Raw genomic sequence first — 21,244 nt, forward strand, 5'->3', positions numbered from 1 at the left:
CAGAGGGTAGGTAGCAAGGAGGTGCCTGGGGATAAGGTACTGGTTACAATGAGGAGGTTACCACCTAAACCACTGTCTAAAGACAGCAATTCTCACTGCCTTCAAATAGTCTCCTCATCTCTGCCTGCAGCAAGCAAATGCTCAATGCAGACAATGCGAAGGCAGATGCTGGAGCTGAGAGGGGTTTGTTTTGGTGTGGATTTTGTAGGCAGGGTCTCACGCAACCTAGGCTGGCCCCAAACAGGCTTTGTATCCAAGGTTGATCTTGAACTCCGAATCTTCATGCCTCTACCTCCCACATGCTAGGGTTATAGGTACGCATCACATCTGGCTAAGGCTTGGGGGGAGGGGTGTCTGTCTGTCTGTCTACACATATGCACATGTGTATATATGTACAGGTACATATGTTTGCACAAGCTTATTGGGGCCACAGGTCAACACTAAATGTCTTCTCCAATCATTCATCGTCTTATTCTTTGAGATAAGATCTCTCCCTGGGCCTGGAGGCCACTAATTGGCTACACTAGCTGGTGAGCCAGCTCTATGGATCCTGAGGTCTCTGTCCTTGCCTCCCCTGAGCTGGATCTAAGGTCCCTATGCCTTATCAACTGAGCCATCCTTAGGCTTAGTTTCTGTTTTAGAAACCCTTTAACTTGAGAAAATATCTCATTTGCACCAGACAATAATAATCTTTTTTAAATGATATCATTTTGATTTCTTAGATATGTCTCAACAAATGTCATTTGATGTCACATTTCATTAGGAACCAAAGTAGATGTCAGAACACAGATGCTTCCTTAAAAGCTTAAGACGTAAGGAGGATGTTTAAGACATACAGACCCTGTATCAGGACATCAGTATCTCACAGGGGGGCAGTTACAAAACAGTCCTTTCTATAGGTCTTACACTGTACCACTTCATCTGTATCCTCCCACCACCACAGTGAGTGGTGCTCACAGGAAGATGCTCTAATGACCCCCACTTTACTCCCTGAGTGTGGTGCTCACAGGAAGATGCTCTAATGACCCCCACTTTACTCCCTGAGTGTGGTGCTCACAGGAAGATGCTCTAATGACCCCACTATACTCAATGAGTGTGGTGCTCACAGGAAGCTGCTCTAATGACTCCCACTTTATTCACTGAGTGTGGTGCTCACAGGAAGATGCTCTAATGACCCCACTTTATTCACTGAGTGTGGTGCTCACAGGAAGATGCTCTAATGACCCCACTATACTCAATGAGTGTGGTGCTCACAGGAAGCTGCTCTAATGACTCCCACTTTATTCACTGAGTGTGGTGCTCACAGGAAGATGCTCAAATGACCCCACTTTCCTCCCTGAGTGTGGTGCTCACAGGAAGATGCTCTAATGACCCCCATACACTGAGTGTGGTGCTCACAGGAAGATGCTCTAATGACCCCACTTTACTCCCTGAGTGTGGTGCTCACAGGAAGTTGCTCTAATGACCCCACTTTACTCCCTGAGTGTGGTGCTCACAGGAAGTTGCTCTAATGACCCCACTTTACTCCCTGAGTGTGGTGCTCACAGGAAGATGCTCTAATGACCCCACTTTACTCACTGAGTGTGGTGCTCACAGGAAGATGCTCTAATGACCCCCACTTTACTCACTGAGTGTGGTGCTCACAGGAAGATGCTCTAATGACCCCCACTTTACTCACTGAGTGTGGTGCTCACAGGAAGTTGCTCTAATGACCCCACTTTACTCCCTGAGTGTGGTGCTCACAGGAAGATGTTCTAATGACCCCACTTTACTCACTGAGTGTGGTGCTCACAGGAAGATGCTCTAATGACCCCACTTTACTCACTGAGTGTGGTGCTCACAGGAAGATGCTCTAATGACCCCCACTTTACTCACTGAGTATGGTGCTCACAGGAAGCTGCTCTAATGATCCCCCATTTTACTCCTATGTAAGGGGAAACTCAGAATGATGAATGGCTTCCATCTCCATCACAAAGGCAGACCTCAGCTCCCGCCTACTACTGTCAATCTACATAGCATGTGTATACACACACATACACACACACACACACACACACACACACACACACACACACACACGGAAGACCCACTTATAATTTTAACAAAAGAGTTACCAGGGTAAACATTTGATGTTTAATACACCAAACGCCACAACAAAGTGCCCCTGAGGTCTCTTCACACTTCAGTCGCTGCTCCCTGGCCTCTCAGATTCCAGGGAAAGGCTGTATGCTCTACTCTCCCAACAGCAAAGAACGAACTACAGAAACCTCTACTGCACTGCTCTGTGCATGGCAGCAGATGTGACAGTGCAGTGCAGACTGTGGCTGCCATCCAGTGTTGGCATCCTTGTGTTGATGGCTCAGTCACAGCTCAGCAGTCTTCAAAAGTGAGGCCTCTGGGAGGTAACTGGGTCTTGAAGGCGTTGGCCTCATGAACAAATCCACTTATGTATTCATTCATAGCTTAAAAGACTTTGGGGTGGTGTGTTAATTGGATTTAGGAAATGGGCCTAAGTAGAGAAAAGTAGGTTACTGGAGACTTGCCTCACACACGTATGTAATCCCACAGGCCCTAAGTCATAGACCAGAAACAACCGAGCCAAGGACTCCTGTCTGAAGCCACAAGCTAAAACAAGTCCTCCCACCTTCTCCACAGCAGTGACACAATCAGCAAGAGGCATGACAGTCTGCTTCAGTGACAGAGGCCCTCAGAGTGGAGGGCAGCAAAACAAAGTCCATACTCAGGACGCTTTCCATAGCCCTTGAATGCCAAGACCTACGCACTGTCCTCTCCCAAGTGAGGAGAGCAGATGTCTGTGTGAGAAACCATAAAGCTGTGGAGTTGGGTGCTGATGGGAACACCAGCGACTTGGTGCTGACAAGAACGGCCAAGGCAACAGACACAAGACTTCTCTTTGGTCTTTCAACCACTTTACAAGCTTAGGATCAAAGATAGAGCACACACAGATTATGAAATAAAGGTATCATTTTAAAACCTTATTTTGTTGGCTTTTGTGAAAAGGAGAGTCCATTTTCTTTGAGATGTGGCCTGGTAAGTCTACCACCCCTCACTGCATGGCCCACAACCATGAGTACATGGCAGCATTACCTTGGACTTGGGGTCAAAAAGAAGGACACAAAGTGGAAGGGGTGGGAGGGAAAGTGAGGAGTGGATCTGGGAGAGGTAAAGAATGAATATGATCAAAATATATTGTTTGTACATATGAAATACTCAGAGAATAAAATTCTTTAAAATCTTTTATTTCTTATATGTAGCAGCATTTAACTTATGTATAACTGCACACATCTATCCCTGTCTCAGACAGCAAAAGGAGACATAAATCCACACGCTGCAGAGACCAAATCCAGATCTCGGGTACTTTTCTGTTTCTAACAGAAGGAGACTGAGAAACAGTTCAGCTAAGCTGTCTAAGGTGCCAAAAGCTAGTAAGAGAGGAGAGGATGGGCCTGTAGTTACATCCAGGTGAGGCAGTGCATGCTGTAATCCCAGCACTCGGGATGCTGATGCTGATGCTGATGCTGATGCTGATGCTGATGCTGATGCTGATGCTGATGCTGAGGCTGAGGCTGAATGACAGGCTCTTACTTGTAAGAGAACGTTACCAACAGTCCTAACAGCAGCACACCGTTTCAAAGTGGCAGGAAACAACTTCCTGGCAACACAGCTGATGCCTTTGATGTAAAAAGTAAGGGCCACCATAGCAGATGATGTCAAGAGAGAACACTTAGGTTCATCTCCACCAGGACTAAACACAGACAAGAAGAAAGTAAGACAAAAAGGGTTGATGACCCAACAGAAATGGCAAGATCACTGTCACTCAAGCAGCCAAGGCCCAGGTAGCTGGATGCACAGTCCCTGCAATGCTCTTTGCAGCAGGGCTTGTGACCTGCAGTTAGCAGCAGCTAAAATCTGCTTCCTATTTCTGTTCTCTCAAAGGCTAAGTGAAGGCTGCCTGGTTTCTCCTTTGGGTCTTGTTGTCAGTTGACCTACCAACAGTCTCCATTTATTCGGGGTTTTCACTAAACCATCTCCACCTCCCTGTAGACTCGGCACTCCTCAAACTGTAGCATATATGAACATCACTTGAGGACCTACCAAAATGGAAATTAGGATGCGGGAGGGCTGAGGTAGTCACCCAGGATTCTGCGCTTCCCACAAGCTTCCTGGGGGGTAGCTGCTGACACTGCTTCACCAGCCCCACGGTCAGTAGAGTGAGCAGCTCCTCAAAACACCTGGGCAGGAGTCATCAGTGTCAGGGAAAACAAGTAACAAAAGGAGAGAAACGGTATGAAGAACCCAGCCTCTGGCTGAGGACAGCAGTGGGCATTTACACTCTCTGCATTAGGGAGGCCAGGCGGCCAGTTGGAGTCATGCAGCAAGACTCTGTTTCAAAAAAAAAAAAAAAATCCAAACTCAGAGCATCATCAGTCTCCAACAACCAGCTGCAGAGCGCCTGAACACAGCTCTTCTGCAGAGTTCTAGTTTTGCAAATATTTCCTGGGCAAATGACTAGCTCACCACTCCCAGTCTCCCTAGATGGCTGGCACACCTGACTTTAACCACCTATTACTGAGTCCTGCCCTGTGCCACCTCACTCACTGAGTCTCAACATGTTCTAATGACGTAGGCAAGTTGGCCAAAGCATCAGCAAACACAATGTGCTGTCAACGCTGTCATGGCACAACGATCTACAGGACACTCAGAACATGTACACGGTGACCCTCACTCATCCCTAGTAACTGCAAGACAGAACAGTATTTGCACATCTTATGTCCTGCGTTTAGAAAATTTACTATCCCTTTCTAAATTTAATTGATTTGAAATTTTCTTTAGGTAAAAATGATACTTTAAATCTCTCACAATTTGGCGGGAGCGAGAAAGCAGACCCTGCCCTGAGGACACGGGAGCAGGAGAGCCGGCCCTGCCATAATTACAGCTGGCCCTGCCCTGATAACATGGGAGCAGGAGAGTGGGCCTGCCCTGGGGACACGGGAGCAGGAGAGCCGGCCCTGCCATAATTACAGCTGGCCCTGCCCTGATAACATGGGAGCAGGAGAGTGGGCCTGCCCTGAGGACACAGGAGCCAGAGAGACAGCCTGCCATGATAACAGCTGGCCCAGCCCTGATGACATGGGAGCAGGAGAGTGGGCCCTGCCCTGAGGACACAGGAGCCAAAGAGACAGCCCTGCCCGGATGATATGGGAGCAGGAGGGTGGGCCCTGTCCTGATATCACAGGAGCCGGAGAGACGGCCCTGCCAAGATGACCTGGGAGTGAGAGAGCAGGCCCTGCCCTCAGGACACAGAAGTGGGTGAGCAGGTCCTGCCCTGATAAGATGGGAGCAGGTGAGCCAGCTCTGCCCTGAGGACAGGGGAACAGGAGAGCTGGTCCTGCCATGATGACATGGGACCGGGAGAACAGGCCCTGACCTGAGGACAAGGGCCCTAATCCAGGGCTCTGAGTCAACCTTACCCCAACATCTATCCCATGTATGACCTGCTGGAACACATGAAGGGGTTGGACCTGCAGATTCAAAGATTAAGAATCTCCTTGACACATGGCAACAACAGGATATCTGACAGCAGTCCCAGTCAGGATCCGGTAACGATAGTGTAGGCCTCCAACCAGACCCATGACTTGTAGCAATGAACATTTGAAAATAAACATATGTGGACAAAAGGCTCTACTGCATGATATACTACAGCTTCTGTGACAAGATTTTTGTGTGTGTGTCTGTTTGTTTTATTTTATTGGGGGGAGGAGAGGGATTTTGGTGCATGACATGTAAATCATAGACATTCAATAAAAGTAAAAACAAAAAAACAAAAACAAACAAACAAAAAACCTCTCACAATTTGGAAAACAAACAAGCAAACAGATGCAACCGGCTCTAGAAGTCAAGATTCCACCTTAATGAAAAACCCACCTCTCCAATTTCCTTGGAGCCTTTCAGGTATGACATTTGAAGCAAAGCTGGGAGAGTGGTCTGTTGGTTTCTTTGCAACACTTGTTTGCAAAGGATATGATTACAAAAATGGGAATGTCCGGTTTTCTACATTTACCACCTAAGAAGCTCCAAGGCTCCAAAGTTCTCAAAGCAAAGGCCTAGGCAGAGGGAGCAGTCACTGCCCAAGACAGGAAGATGGGGACCAGCAACAATGCTAACTCCCCACAGGCTTCCTTTATCTACTGAAACAATTTCGAAGAGATGTTTGCACAAGAATTCACTAGAGAAGCCATGCCTGCTCTGCACAGCATGGGAGAGAAGGGACAGAGTCACTCCCAATTCTCATCCTGTGGCTGCAATTCAGGTGCAAGGACGCCTAAAGAAGAGATAATCTCAAGAAAATAACCAAGCCTGCTCCTGGCCAGTGTGGAGACAGGCTTCCCAGAAAAACACACAAATGGGAAAAGAAAAGCAGATGTTTACCATAAAGAAAAATGGCGCATCACCCCTCTCCTCCAGCTGCTCTCACTCAGAACAGAGAGTACGTATCAGAACAGAGCCCTTCAGGAACAACTCCCCACTAACATGCCAGCTCTGGACTGTATAAGCTTTGTCTCCTGAGCCCGGATCGGCCGTCTGTGAGGCTGCAGGAGGGGCAGCTGTGTCACGCTCTGTGCAGCTCCCACGCGTGTCTGGCTGAAGGCTGCACATCAGGTCTTAAAAGGCACCTGATGATTATGCAGCCTCCTACAATCAGCTTCCTCTCTAGACCACAGCTTTATTTCACTTCAAGGTATGCTTAAAGTCAGAGTCTGACTCACCGACATAGGCGTGTAGTCTCCAGATCAGGACTACCCAGAAGGCCTTGGGTTTGTTTATATGATTCCAAATATGTCATACTATGTACAGAACGTTACAAACCATTACAATCAGTGTGGGTTAATAAAGTAAATCTTACAAAAATAAATTATGACTCCATGGAAAGCCAGCAGAATATTGATCAGGGATGCATAGGAGGGATAGAAGGCAGCGTAGGCAGCATTCAAAACGACTACTGAGGGCATTCTTAACACTTGGAGCCTCGGGATGCACAAGAGCTGAGCCTCGGAGCCTCGGGATGCACAAGAGCTGAGCCTCAGAGCCTCGGGATGCACAAGAGCTGAGCCTCGGAGCCTCGGGATGCACAAGAGCTGAGCCTCGGAGCCTCGGGATGCACAAGAGCTGAGCCTCGGAGCCTCGGGATGCACAAGAGCTGAGCCTCGGAGCCTCGGGATGCACAAGAGCTGAGCCTCGGAGCCTCGGGATGCACAAGAGCTGAGCCTCGGAGCCTCGGGATGCACAAGAGCTGAGCCTCGGAGCCTCGGGATGCACAAGAGCTGAGCCTCGGAGCCTCGGGATGCACAAGAGCTGTGGCTTCCGAAGCATAGAGCATCTTACAGATGGGGAGATTGGGATCATAGGGAGTATGACGGTTTTATGTGCATCGTCAACCTGGTTTGGAATCACCTAGGAGACACACCTACAGGCATGCCTGTGAGGATGTTTCCAGAGAGGTTTAACTGAGGTAGGAAGACCCACACTGGATGTGGGCAGCACTACACCATGGGCTCAGGCCCAGAATCAAATAAAAAGAGGAACAGAAGAAAGCTCAGAGAGCCAGCACTCACCCTCTGCTTCCTGTTCCACCTGGATGTGAGCAAGCTAAGAGCGGCTTCTGCTTCCACACCCCTCCCCACCGTGACCACCTAGCAAGCTGCTCACACATGAGCCAGATTTGTTCTTCCTTCCTTACATCCTGTCCCTATCTGCCCAGAGCAGAGACAAAGGCAAACACAAGGTGTGAGGAAAGCAACTCGCTTTTACTCTAGTCTTGTTCCTTCCTTTCTGACAATAACTAAAGAAAAGTACAGAAAAATTCCAAAGACTAAAATTCTCAAATATTCTGATTATAAATAAAGCTAAAAAGACAGCAACAAAAACAAAAATAGGCTAAAGAACACAGAGAGCCAGCTCCCAGCATACCTGTGCTCCAGGGTGGAGCTGAGGCGGCGCCCGTAGGCTGGAGATGCTTTCTGCACGTAGGAGGTACTCTGCTGTTCTTCTCTTCACAGCCTCTCGGCGCGTGGGGCTTGACTCTCCTGAGAGGACAAAGCAAAAGTCTGGCCTTATAGGAGGCAATTTACTTCTTTCTCCCCAACTCACTGCTTCTTTCACATCTGTAACTGTGAAGAACAGAGAGTCGGACTTGAAAACGGCTTCACCCTGTGACCCCAGAGGGTTAGCTGCCCACAGCTGACAGGCTGCTCCCTGAATATGCACTGAGACCCAGCATGTGAAGGCGTGCCACTGTACACGAATGTGTGTAGAGCGCTCTGGAGAGCCCTGGTTCAGGAGGATTCAATTCCCAAATCAAAACTACAAGCAAACATAATGGCTACTCAGTAAATGGCAAGCTGGGGCTGGCAAGCCATGGGTTGTGCAAACACCCAGTCAAACTCAAGAATAAAACCACTTCGGGTAATTCCAAATTAAAGTTGCAGTGGGTTGTGTAAGTTTCATGGGTGTTTCATTAGCGACCACTTGTCACACATCTTACACAGGAAAGCAAAAACATGCCTGAAATCCTGACATTATAAAATTACATAAGTCTTTTAATACATCTGGGTCTCTGTTTCCTAAAAACAGCTCTAAATTCTCAAGACCTAAGAGCTTATCAAGTGTTGGGCTCTCTCCTCTCTAGAATGGAATGCTGTGTGTGACTAAGAAGCACCATTTCATTCAAGGATGGATAAAAGATCATGTGTTCCTCCTGTATGCGTGTATGCGTGTGTGTGTGTGTGTGTGTGTGTGTGCGCGCGCGCGCGCACATATATGTGTTTAGGGTTGACTATTTGGGATTAGATAACTACACTACGGAGCTTTCCATGAGGAAAACTGAGGAAGACTCCCTCTCTCAGTAGTCACTCATCTGGTGGTGGGGATTTCCCTCATCCATGTTGAGATGTCAACTAGGCTGTCACTGTGCAGGTCTTGTGACCTTAGGTGACCATACTCTTGAGATTCCATACTCTTGATGCTTCCCTGTCATATACAGAAGACACCATCTACTAACAGAGTTCCTGGTCCTCTGGCTCAATCTTTCTGCCCTCTCTTTCACAATGTTCCTACACCAAAATATACACACCAAAAATGGTATAAGAAAAATGCCACATGCCTTCGAGCTGATGTCACACACAAACAACGCTGTCTTGGACCATGGTACCCATCACCCACCCGCTCTTCACATTCTAGGTACTATTCATCAAGCTCCAACTTAAACCTCTGTTTAGCATCTTTGGCTCACCTTGGGCTTGACCCCGTTTGTTAGGCTTCAAACTTGGCTCTATTCAAAGTAGTAAGCTTGTCTCACACACTCACCTGAAATTCACAAGAGGTATGGAATACACGGCTACAGCCATATACAGTTCCAATCTTATTTTGTTATCAAATCACTGTTTTTTAAACTTTTGGCCTTTCTGTCACTTTCTAGGCAGTCTCCATAGTAACAGAGAAACAAGGACTGTAAGCCAGTGCTAAAATGGACTCCTGCTGCTGATAGTGGGCCACTTCCATGGAAACTAACAAGCATGGGAGGAAGCCTGGGAGGCTTCAGAATGTACCTTCCACATACAGATTCTGTGATTTCCCACATTTGTCCCCTTTAAAGGCCATGGTGACTGACAAACAGCAGGCATGCACAAAGACCGGCCCTTGAGAGAGCTGCTGCCCAGGCCCTATGCAGTGGACCAGAACACAAAGCTAGAGCTGCAGATCTCCAGAATAGCTCTAACTCATCATATTGCTCACAAATATGCTTCAGACAGACAGGCATTTTCATTAGGCTTTGCCACTCAAAGGAGAAAGACTTCACTGTTCAAGCCTGATGGCTAATCTAGCTGTCAAACTGACTGGGTTGGCTTTTAAACACCTAGGAAGCTGATGAGCAGATTTCTGGATGTCTGTGAAGGTTTTTCCAGAGATGACTGGCACGTAGGGCAGAGAGCTGAGATGGGGAAGAGCTGCCCTGAATAGAATTGGGGGGAGGGGGAGGCTGAAAGCAGAAGAGGCTTGCTTGAACAGCTCCATCCTTCCTCAGCAGAGGGAGCTCCCAGCCTCTAGAGCCTCCAGCCTAGGGTGCACTCCCAGCAACTCAGGCAGGACTCCCAAGCAAAGGCCCTGGCCTCTCTTGCCCGAGCCATCTGGTTTACTGGACTGGGTGGCTGCTGCTTTCCCAGGCTCTCCAGCCTGAAGGCAGCACTGTGCATGCTCAGACTCTGGAGGCAGAAGCCAGTTAGCAGAGCTCACAGTCATGCATGCAGCCTATTGGCTTTCGAGGGCTGCTGGAGGACCATGGTAAATACGACCATTGTCCTGTCAACAACTTCAAGTGTCTCATCAAAGCTGAGATAAATATAAAAGGAAAAATCAAAACTTGCTCTTCCCTGGACGCCAACCCTGCTGTTTACAGAGTGTGTGTTCTCCGCATGCTAGGCTACGGGGACACTAAACTATGTGAGAAGCATGGCCACTGCGCACCTCTTCACTGAATCACACTCTCATTATAAAAAAGTTTATTTCTTACTCAGACTCTAAGATCAGCAAGTAATAAATGGAACCTCACGAAACTTTCATCTGTCAATAGGATAAAGTGTCAACCTATAGACTGGGAAAAGACTTCACCAACCCTACATCTGCCAAAGGAGAGAGAACTCAATAAATACCAACAAACCAAATAACCCAATTAAAAATTAGGGTACAGAACTAAACGGAGAATTCTCAACAGAGGAATCACTAATGGCTAAGAAGAACATAAAGAAATGTTCAACATCCTTAGTCATCAGGGAAATGCAAATCAAAATGACTCTGAGATTCCATCTTATACCTGTCAGCATGGCTAAGATCAAAAACTCAAGAGATGGCACATGATGGCGAGGATGTGGAGCAAGTTTGCACCCCCATTGCAGGTGGGGTTGCAAACTTGTACAACCACTTTGGAAATCAATCTGGTGCTTTCTCAGAAAACTGGAAACAACCTAGATGTCCCTCAACTGAAGAATGGATAAAGAAACTGTGGTACATTTACACAGTGGAATACTACTCAGCTATTAAAAACAAGGAAATCATGAATTTTGCAGGCAAGTAGATTGAACATCCTGAGTGAGCTAACCCAGACCCAGAAAGACACTCATGGTGTGTACTTATTTATAAGTGGATATTAGCCGTATAGTACAGGATAAACATTCTACAATCCACAGGCCCAAAGAAGCCAAGGAGAGACACTCGAGTCTCACTGAGAAGGGAAAATAGAATAGCCATGGGGATGGAGTCGACAGAGGGTGGGGCCTGAGTGACGGGTGGGCAGGGATGGGAACAGGAGGGATCCGATGGTGGGTAGGACAGAGGGATCAAGTACAGAGAGAGAAAACTGAATTGGGAGGCATCTCTGGGACAAGCTACAAACCTAGGGCAAGAGAAGCTCCCAGGAATCTATGAGGGTGGCCCTAGCTAAGACTCCCTAGCAATGGAGGATGTGGAGCCTGAATAGGCCATCTCCTATAACCAGGCAAGACTACCAATGGAGGGATTGGGACACCAACCCAGGCACAAAACCTTAGACCCGTAATTCATCCTGCCCACAGGTGTGCAGGTATAAAAGATGGAGGAGAATTTGAGGGAAGGGCCAGCCAATGACACGACAGGGAGCCCACCCCCACACTATTAATGATATTCTGCTATGATTGCAGTCGGGAGCCTAGCATAACTCCTCGGAGAGGCTTCACCCAGGACCTGATGGAAACAGATGCAGAGACCCAGAGCCAAGTATTAAGTCGAGCTTGGGGAATCCTGTGGGAGAGGGTGGGGGAGATTGAGGGAGCCAGGGAGGTAAAGGGCACCACAAGAAAACCTACAAAATCAACTAACCTGGAGCCATAGGTGCTCAGAGACTGAACCCCCAACCAGACAGCATGCATGGAACGGACCTGGCCCTCTGCACACACGTAAGAATTGCGTAGCTGGGTAGATACTTGGGACTCCAGTCGCTGGAGCAGGATCTCTGTACCCTAACTTGTCTTGTCTAGTGGCTTCAACAGAAGATGTATCTAGTCTTACTGCAACTCGACATGCCAAGGCTGGTGGGGTCCATGGGAGGCCTCCCCTTTTCTGAGGAGGCTAGGAAGGGGGGGGGGGAGGGGAGAGGGAAGGACTGGGAGGAGACAGGGAGGGGAAGCTGCAATCAAGATGTAAAGTAATAAACAAAAAAAAATAGGGAAAGGGGTTATTTCTTCTCTTTCATAACTAAAAATAAGAGCTCAGAATAAGAAATGTGTTCTTGCCGGGCGTGGTGGCGCACACCTTTAATCCCAGCATTCGGGAGGCAGAGGCGGGCGGATCGCTGTGAGTTCGAGGCCAGCCTGGTCTACAAAGTGAGTCCAGGACAGCCAAGGCTAACACAGAGAGACCCTGTCTCGAAAAACCAAAATAAAAAAAAAGAAATGTGTTCTTGGTTACAGAAGTAACATGAGACTCTACGCCCAAGCCAGGTCTGTTACAGTTTGGGGGGGAAGGGGTGCTCCAAAGGCCTAAATGCTGAAGCAGGGCCCCAGCTGCTGAGTGCAGGGCTGGCATGCTCCTGAGGCTCTGCAGACCACAGATGGATTTACCATGTGACTGCGCTGCTGAGAAGTGACAGAAACTTCCAGAAGTGAGGTCTAATTGGAGCAAACAGGTCACTGGGCTGGTGTTCTTGGGGCTCATCTTGTCCCTAGTGGATGTGAGGTAAGCTGCCTTGTCAAGGCTCCCAAGTCATTGCTCTTCCAACCTCAGGCCCAAAAATTGGGTCCAGCCCACCTTGGACGACAGCCCTGACACCCTGAGCCACTTGTCCCTCAGTGGTATCTGGCACAGAAGGGGAAAGGAAGTGAACTTGAAAACTGACTGTCCTGCTTGGGTAGAACAAGAGGAAAAAGTGTGAGTAAGCAACAAAGAACCATAAGCTTGAGGTGTGCAGGATCTCACAGCCGGGTGGGGTCAGGGGTCAGGGGTCAGGACTGCGGGTAGCAGGCGCAGACATCAGCGCTCACAGCTACATCCTCACTGGGAAAGGAACACAGAAGGAATACAGAAGAACCTAGTCCAGATGCTGCATTATTACACACACACACACACACACACACACACACACTCCTACATTTCGATATAATTGTAAAACACTGTCATAACAGTATCAACATGAGAAAGACGGTTCTTGAAGCAAACCATCATCTTTCACATGCCTTGGCTACCTCAGAATTTACTTTGGAGGCAGAGTCTTTCCTCCTCAGGGTGCCCAAGAGCAAAGGGCACACTAAGTCACGCCAGAGATGAAGCCCAGTGTCACACCCCCATCAGAAGCAGCTCTTCCGCTCCATCCTCCTCAGCCACCTCCACTCTCAACAAGAGGAGCTCTGACTGCAGGACTGGCCAGCTCAGACCTCTCAGAAGACAGGTGCCTGGATGTGTACCTCCCGGCGTTCCCTGAGGCTTCCAGGGAGTGTTAGCCAAATGTTCACCACACGCACAGAACGTCAACACACACAAGGCCCTCCTGAGCACATCCCACTCATGAGCGCTCCTCCTCTGCCCCGGCAGGGCCCGCACAGCTGCCTCATGCTTCCCTGGGCCTTATCACTCTAGCAAGGACATCAGACCAATCTCTGCACTGCCGTGAGTTTTGTTTGTCGCTTTTTCTTTGCTTTTTCTTTTGTTTTTGTTTTACAACTGGGTCACATAAAAGAATGCTCCTATTTAAGATGGCCTTGGTGGCTACAGTTTTTAAGTGATGATTGCCTGGATTTAATGATGCTTTGTTCTTTGCAGGTATAGCCTACCATTTCTGCCTTATGTTAAGTGTTCTGAGAACAAAAGGCAACCTTGAATGAAGGAATGATTTATGCATCTGTGCGTCCTGCGGGAGATGAAGGCACAGCACCCAGGTGTAACAAGAGCCGGTCATTGGGTAACCTGTGCTTTTGTATTTGTACTGAGCCAACCCCTACCAATGTTGTTCTCAAACCCAGTTGTTAGGTGACCCCAGAAGTGAGAAGTCAACAAAAACATCTGAAGTCCTAACAGTGCTCCCCGCCTCCGTGGAATGCTCCCCGGTGCTCCCCGCCTCCGTGGAATGCTCCCCGGTGCTCCCCGCCTTCGTGGAATGCTCCCCGGTGCTCCCCGCCTCCGTGGAATGCTCCCCGGTGCTCCCCGCCTCCATGGAATGCTCCCCGGTGCTCCCCGCCTCCGTGGAATGCTCCCCGGTGCTCACCGCCTCCATGGGATGCTTCCCGTGTCCACTAGCAGTTTTCCAGGCTCAGTGTGCGCTGGAGCCGGCAACAGCAGGCCCAGTGTTAACCACACTTGCAGCCTCACGCCAGGACTCAACCATTTCTCCCTCCTCTTTATCTTTTCTCTATTTTTAAAACTTTAAACAGGAATAACCAAAAGATGTTCACTTCTCTTGAAACATCATTGCTGGCCATACGTCGTATCCCACACCTTTAATCCCAGTACTCAAGACAGAAGGCAAGTGGACCTCTGTGAGTTCAAGGCTGGCTGGGTTGGGTCTCTGTATTTGCTTTGGTTTGAAGACCATGCTGGCCTATGATCTTCCCAAGTACTGATACTGTAAGTACGCAGCACCTCGCCCAGCTAACCTCAAGCCTCAGCCCCACAGTGCTGGGCTCCTGAACCAAGACCTAAACACCAACATTACAGGCACATGTCACCTCACCAAAAGCTGGCTCTCTGGCTGGTCCTGATCTATCCATTTGTTTCAGTGCTAAGACTGAGCCTGGGAACTTGAGTATGTCACACATATGCGACACAGGGCCACACGCTGAGCTATATCCTCACCTCTGGTTTAAAAAACAAAACAAAAAACTCTTGCAATTCCTAAATTTCTAATGTTCTTATGCTATCAAGTCAAATAGCTTTTAAAGGATGGGGAGAAACACTAAAGCCCACGTCAGGAGGAACTAACTGGCCCTGCACGTGGCAACAGCTCTGATCCTAATGCTCAGGAAGGAGGCTGAGGCAGGAGAATTAGAGGTTTGACATCTGCAGCAGGAGAAGACACAGAGACAGAGCAAGGGAGCTAACAGGTCATTGTGACAGAGAAAAGAGAATGAAGACTGCGAAGGAAGGAGGGCAGCTGGTAAGAGAGCCTAAGGGCAGCTGGTAAGAGAGCCTGCGCTGGTAAGAAAGCCTGTGGCCCACGTGGAGGGAGGAGGGAACCAAGGCCAGCAGCAGCCCCCTGACCCCCACAGGAGGGTGCGCTCACACCCACATGTACAATTAACTAATTAATTAGCTAAAATACAAAAGGATTGTTGTGCTTTGTAATATGGGCTAAAGATACAAGAAAAGTTGAAGTAAAAATCATATGAATTAGTATCTGACTTTCTGGTAAATATAGAAAAATCCCTGACTTCCCAGAGCCTTCTGCTCCTTCAGCTGTGAGGCACATCCTGATAAAGAGGCAAACCGTGAAAGAGCCAACCCAACAACTGTTTTTCTTCTTGTCACTCTATGTGTGGGGGTGTTGGTCCTGCGTGCATGTATGGCTCCCATATGCATGTCTAGACCGAGAAGAGGGCACCAGATCCTTTGGACCTGGAGTTCCAGAGAGTTGAGGGCCACCATATAGGTCCTGGCTACTGAACCTGGGCCCCCAGCAAGAACAGCAAGTGCTCCTAGCCAGAGCCATCTCTCCGGGCCCAACAACTGTTTTCTTGATATCATATTAATCTACCTTAGTTTACCTCTTACATCAAGTAAAATGAACAAGGGGTGTAGTACTTTATCCTTTGCTATCCTAGTTATTTATATTGTGTGTGCCACGGTATTCAAGGGGAAATCGGAGGTCAGCTTGCATTAGTCAAGTCTCTCCTTTCACAATGTGGGTCTCGGTATTGACTGAAGTCATTAGGCTTGTCAGAAATGTCTTAATGCTCAGCTACCTGGCCAGCACTAACACCCTCCTTAAAAACCAAACTGCCTTGGTATCCATTAGAGCCAGAGGCACCAGCTCATCTTCCTGGAGCCACTTTTACAGGAGGCTGTGCCTCTCCCGCTGCAGCAGCTCAGGCAGAGCAGCACCCCTGGACTAGACTGCAGCAAACAGAGGGATCTTCCTAGCAATGATCTCAGGAAGGACGTAGCTAGTGAAACGCTCTCTCTTCCACCCTTCAGGAGAGAGGCCTGGCTACTAAGCTAGGTTCCAGCAGCACTGTCACCTGAGTGCTGTCCCAGAACCTTACATACAGAAGACCCTTCAGTAAAACATTGCTAATTGAGTAAGTAACGGAACTGCTTTGCACCAGCACTACAGGGCTGACTAAAGAGCCAGTCAGTGGTCCACCCTTATCCACAGGGATTACGCTCAGGACATCCAGTGGACATCCAAGCCAGCATAAAGCTACAATACCATAAACAGTCAATCTGGCAGCCAAGACAAGCTCTAAGTGATTGACGGCCAGGCAAGTACACAACACACACATTAGACAAAAAGATGGCCTGTGCCCCAGGCAGGATGACAAAAGAGACCAGGACTTGGCTTAGAAGGGCACGTTTTTATACCTGCTAATTGTGGCTTTCTCCAAACTGGAGTGGGGGGGGGGTGACATTTTGACATAATTTTGCTTGAAACTGTCAAAACAGTATCAACAAGAAACTAAGTATTCTAAGTAATTATAAACCACCTGTATGTAGGATGAAGTCTACCACCAATTTCTCGTACCTAACACCACAGTTGTGAAAGACATCTTAGGTGTTTGTAAACACAGAGAAGGCGTGCCCTGTACCTGCAATTCTCTGAATGGCGCTCACTTCTGAGGCCACTCACTGCAGTGCAGCAGCTGCCGAGGACACACAGGTTCACACTTCCAACGAGAGAAGGGAGACTGAACTGAGCAATTTACACACAGCAGAGCTCCATGGTGAACACAAAACAAGTGCAAGTTACAGATGATGATCTCCGAGCAAGGAAGCGCAGAACAAGGCCTGAGACTTCCTCAAAGGGCCCAAGCGCCTGTGGTGCTAAAACCAGTCGCTTTCCACTTAGGGCTTTGGCTTCATTTAATTTGACTTACATTATTCCTGGACATTTACATTTCTTCCTGTCTTAATTGAGGATTCTTTAGTAATCCCGAGATTAACCTAGTTTTCTGACGTGAACGTTTATAAACTGTTGCTAAAGCTATAAAACCGTGCTAGGGGTGAAGGCAGAGGTCGCCTGCGCGGCTCTGGGGAGTGCCGTCCCTGGCTTGTGCTGCACAGCAGCTGTGCCTCACACAGATTCACACAAATGAAAATATTTAGATGAGAAGCCACCCACTTAGTTTATTTTCCATATGACTTTCCTGTAATTATTTTGTAAACTGTTCACACAACAATACATAAAAACATCTGCAAAAACAGGTAATTAATGTGTCAAGCCACACTAATGCATTTTTATGGTGTCCATGCTTCGTCAACTGTAATTATAACTCTTTTTTAAGCAGATGATGATGTGTTTGTTGCCATGTGCAAGTGGTGATTTCAGATGCTCTGTTCCCTGCTCATACCATCTGAACATAAAGCTCCACAAGCTACTTTACCACATCAGTGCTTTACCTAGCTTTTTGCTGAAATACGAAAGCAGTGCTCTTTTTCCAAGCTATAATTTCCAGCAAACATTTTTGTCATTAAAATGTGAAACTCTTAGCATAAAAGCTGGCATGAAAAGAGGGAAAAATTCAAGGAGCACACGGAGCACACACTGGTAAACTGCATCTTGACTTCCTTTCTCTGGCTGTGACCCTCTAGGAACTCCAGCACTGTAGCCCATAGGAAACAGACAGCAAAGTCTCCCGGGGTCACGGGCAACAGCTTAGAGGCTGCTCTTCTGCATGACACAGCAGCCCCGCCCAGTGCACAGGGCACAGACAGACGAAGAACCACGCCCTTCCCAAGCCCATCTGTTCCGTGTCAGCTGACCCTGCTGAGCTGACCCTTGGGGACCACAGCACCCAATCCTGTTCCTTGATAATCAACTGCAGACAGACAGTCCTGATCGCCCAAGGCACATGACCTCTCAAGCTCTGTTTCCATAGCTAGATAAATCTAAAATTACAAAAGAAGCGTAACACTACACAACCTTCTCCCCATCAGACACAGAACAACAGTGAAAAGAGCTGGGTGTGGCGGCTCACCCTCTAATCTCAGGCTTGGGGTAAAGACCGGAGAATAGGGAGTCCACCACCACCTGGGCTACACTGTAAGTTCCAGGTCAGCCTAAGCTACACACAAAAAAAGAGTCAAGCCAGTGAGGTGGGTCAGTAGGTAAAGATACTTATTTCCAAACCTGGGCACCTGAGTTTAATTCCTGGGACCCACAGGAGGAGAGCACTGCCCTCTGACCACCATGTTCACACCACAGCACATAAATGAGCAAGTGAGTGCACATGTGCAAGAACACAAAGTGTACATTTTAAACTAAATAAAAACTCAAAGGGGAAGGCAAAAGCATGAGCATGGCAACTCTGCACTTTGGTGATCTGTTGATCTGTCTGTCGGAGGCAGGGAACATCCAATGCTGCAGGTCCAGACCTAACTAGTCAATACAGACTTTAGTGACAGCTCCTACGTTCTTCAGCAAGCTATTACTGTGACATTGCTTCTCCTGAGTGTGGGTGGCCACGCACACTGGGCCACAGAAATCTGTCACCATCTTGTTTCCACAAAGATCAGAAATGGTACAGCCAAACAAATGATGGCTGCCCAGTTGCTGAGCCTGGACTTGCAGTTAGAGGGACTTACAGGTGGACTCTGAACAAATACAGCAGCCTGTGCTGGAGCAGGAGGCATGACGTCATAGGAGCGAATGTGCTGCAACCAACAGCGAGAAACAGGACAATCATGATGTGTATGCCCCAATACACTCCTAAATATTCCTGGGATCTTAGAAGTTGCTAATTCGCATATCAGAGAGCCCAGAATCTACCCATCCTCACAAATGGGTGATGGGAGACTCACAGAGAGCCTCCCCTGTGAACACATGCACCGCGAGCTATGACCAGAAAGTGACAAATAACAGAGCAAAAGACAACAGTAACAGCCTCGAGAGGATAACAAGAGCTGTGGACTTGCTACAGAATCCAACAGCATTGAAGAAAACAGGGGACACACAAAGAAACATGGTCCAATGGGAACGCTGAGTGGGCCCACACATACCTACATCTTAACAGGCAGAGAGAAGTAAAGCACCTACTACAAACATGGATCAGGGGCTGCAAACTGCTGAAAGAACTGAAGAATAAACTAAAGAGCAGACTGCGCTAGCAGCACAAGGAAGGGGTGGGTGGACAGGCACTGAAAGTAACTGGTAGAGAACAGGAAACCACAGAGGCTTAAACACCTGTGCAAACTCCGTCAATGTCCACAGAACCCAGTCTACATAAAGAAAAGAAGAAACAGGCAAAAGTACCCTGCTGGAAGACGTAACAGATGAAGATGCCCAAACTTCATGAACACTGATGCACACAATGCAAAAACACAGACACCAGTGGCAGACACCGAGGCCACAACAAACACCAGGAACAATTTCAAAGAGACCAGAGCGAACACGCAAACACGCAGAGGTCAAACACGCAAACAAAAGAGAAAATCCTCTCCCTCCATCCCTCTGGTTTTTGCTGTTTTGTTTGTTTGCTTGCTTGTTTCTTCATTCATTTTGAAGTAGATTTTTGCTATGTAGCCCAGGCTGGTCTTGAACTTGAAGCAATTCTCCTGCCTCAAACTACTGAGTGCTGGGATTACACGTGCAGTAATTGTGAAACCACATTACAAGGCTCATTTATCTAAAGATGAAGCTGATGGAAGAGGAAGGGAGTGAGCAAGGAGGGAGCTCCAGGGAAGCAAAGCATCTGTGCATCTCTGCAATGAGGATAATCCTACCATGAAGTAGACACTTCAAACTAAAATGTGTGTTTCTGTAATCTGCAGAGAACCTTCAGCAAGAACTCAAAAGGCGTGCAGCCTTAAGGAGAGATGAAGAGTAGCATTATGGGAACAATCTATTTACTACAAAAGAAGAAAGGGTGACACCACAGCAACCATCAGGAGGGCTGACATAACTCCAGCTACATTAACTCAATGTATGAAGCACAGATGATCCCACGGCTGGACTAAAAACAGATCCAAGACACCCTGATTGCAACGAACACACAGGCAAAGGACAGAAAAGGCTGCGCTGTGCAAAACATAATCCTGGGCAGAGTAACTGTAGGAATGCCCAACAAAATGTACTTCATGGAAAAGTAGCACAAGAAACAAAAACAGACAGTTTATAATGTGAAATGCAAATTAATCAGAAATGTAAGAATTATCACCAAAACCCCAAAACAGAGAAAGAAAAGTTAACAAAATAAAGAGACAGATAATTAAGGAAGATTAGAGATGTCTCAATAATGGTTAAAATTGAGACAGAAAATGGTGTTCAAGAATTGAACAATATTTTAGCCAACCTAACTGACATGGCACCTGCAGAAGACCCTAACCTACCATGTCAAAACAGTTAGGACTTACAAGCCCACAGAGCAGTCTCTAAGGCAGACTGTGTGCTGGCCACAAAACAAGGCCTGCAAAGACTCACACTGCACGTAACCACTCACCCACCACTACAGTGGTTTACCTCTTTGTGTTGCTGAGTCCTAGAATTCCTTAATTTATTTATTTCTTTTTTTTTTCCTTCTCCAGACAGGGTTTCTATGTGTAGCCCTGGCTGTCCTAGACTCGCTTTGTAGACCAGATGGCCTCAAACTCACAGAGATCTGCCTGCCTCTGCCTCCCTTAGTACTGGGATTACAGGCGTGTGCCACCATATCTGGCTTGTTAATTTCTTCTTTTGCAATATCTATCTCACACACACACACACACACACACCACACACACATGCACACACACACATGCGCACACACACACATACACACACATACACACATACACACACACATACACACACACACACACACCACACACATACACACACATACACACACACACACACACACCACACACACATGCACACACACACATACACATACACACACACACATACACACACACACACACCACACACATACACACACACATACACATACATACACACACACATGCGCACACACACATGCACACACACACACACACCACACACACATACACACAC

General features: G+C 47.7%; 1 protein-coding gene across 1 annotated transcript in view; it reads right to left on the reverse strand.

The window, feature by feature from the left end:
- Rps6kc1 (ribosomal protein S6 kinase C1) overlaps positions 1 to 21,244 on the reverse strand; it is a 114,195-nt gene that overhangs the window by 39,083 nt on the left and 53,868 nt on the right. Inside the window, exon 7 of the mRNA XM_051148378.1 lies at positions 7,990 to 8,105. Within this exon, the coding sequence (XP_051004335.1) occupies positions 7,990 to 8,105 (116 nt within the window). The remainder of the gene's footprint in view (positions 1 to 7,989; positions 8,106 to 21,244) is intronic.

This window comes from Acomys russatus, chromosome 6 (genome assembly GCF_903995435.1).
Source record: "Acomys russatus chromosome 6, mAcoRus1.1, whole genome shotgun sequence".
In the NCBI taxonomy this organism is placed as follows: domain Eukaryota; kingdom Metazoa; phylum Chordata; class Mammalia; order Rodentia; family Muridae; genus Acomys; species Acomys russatus.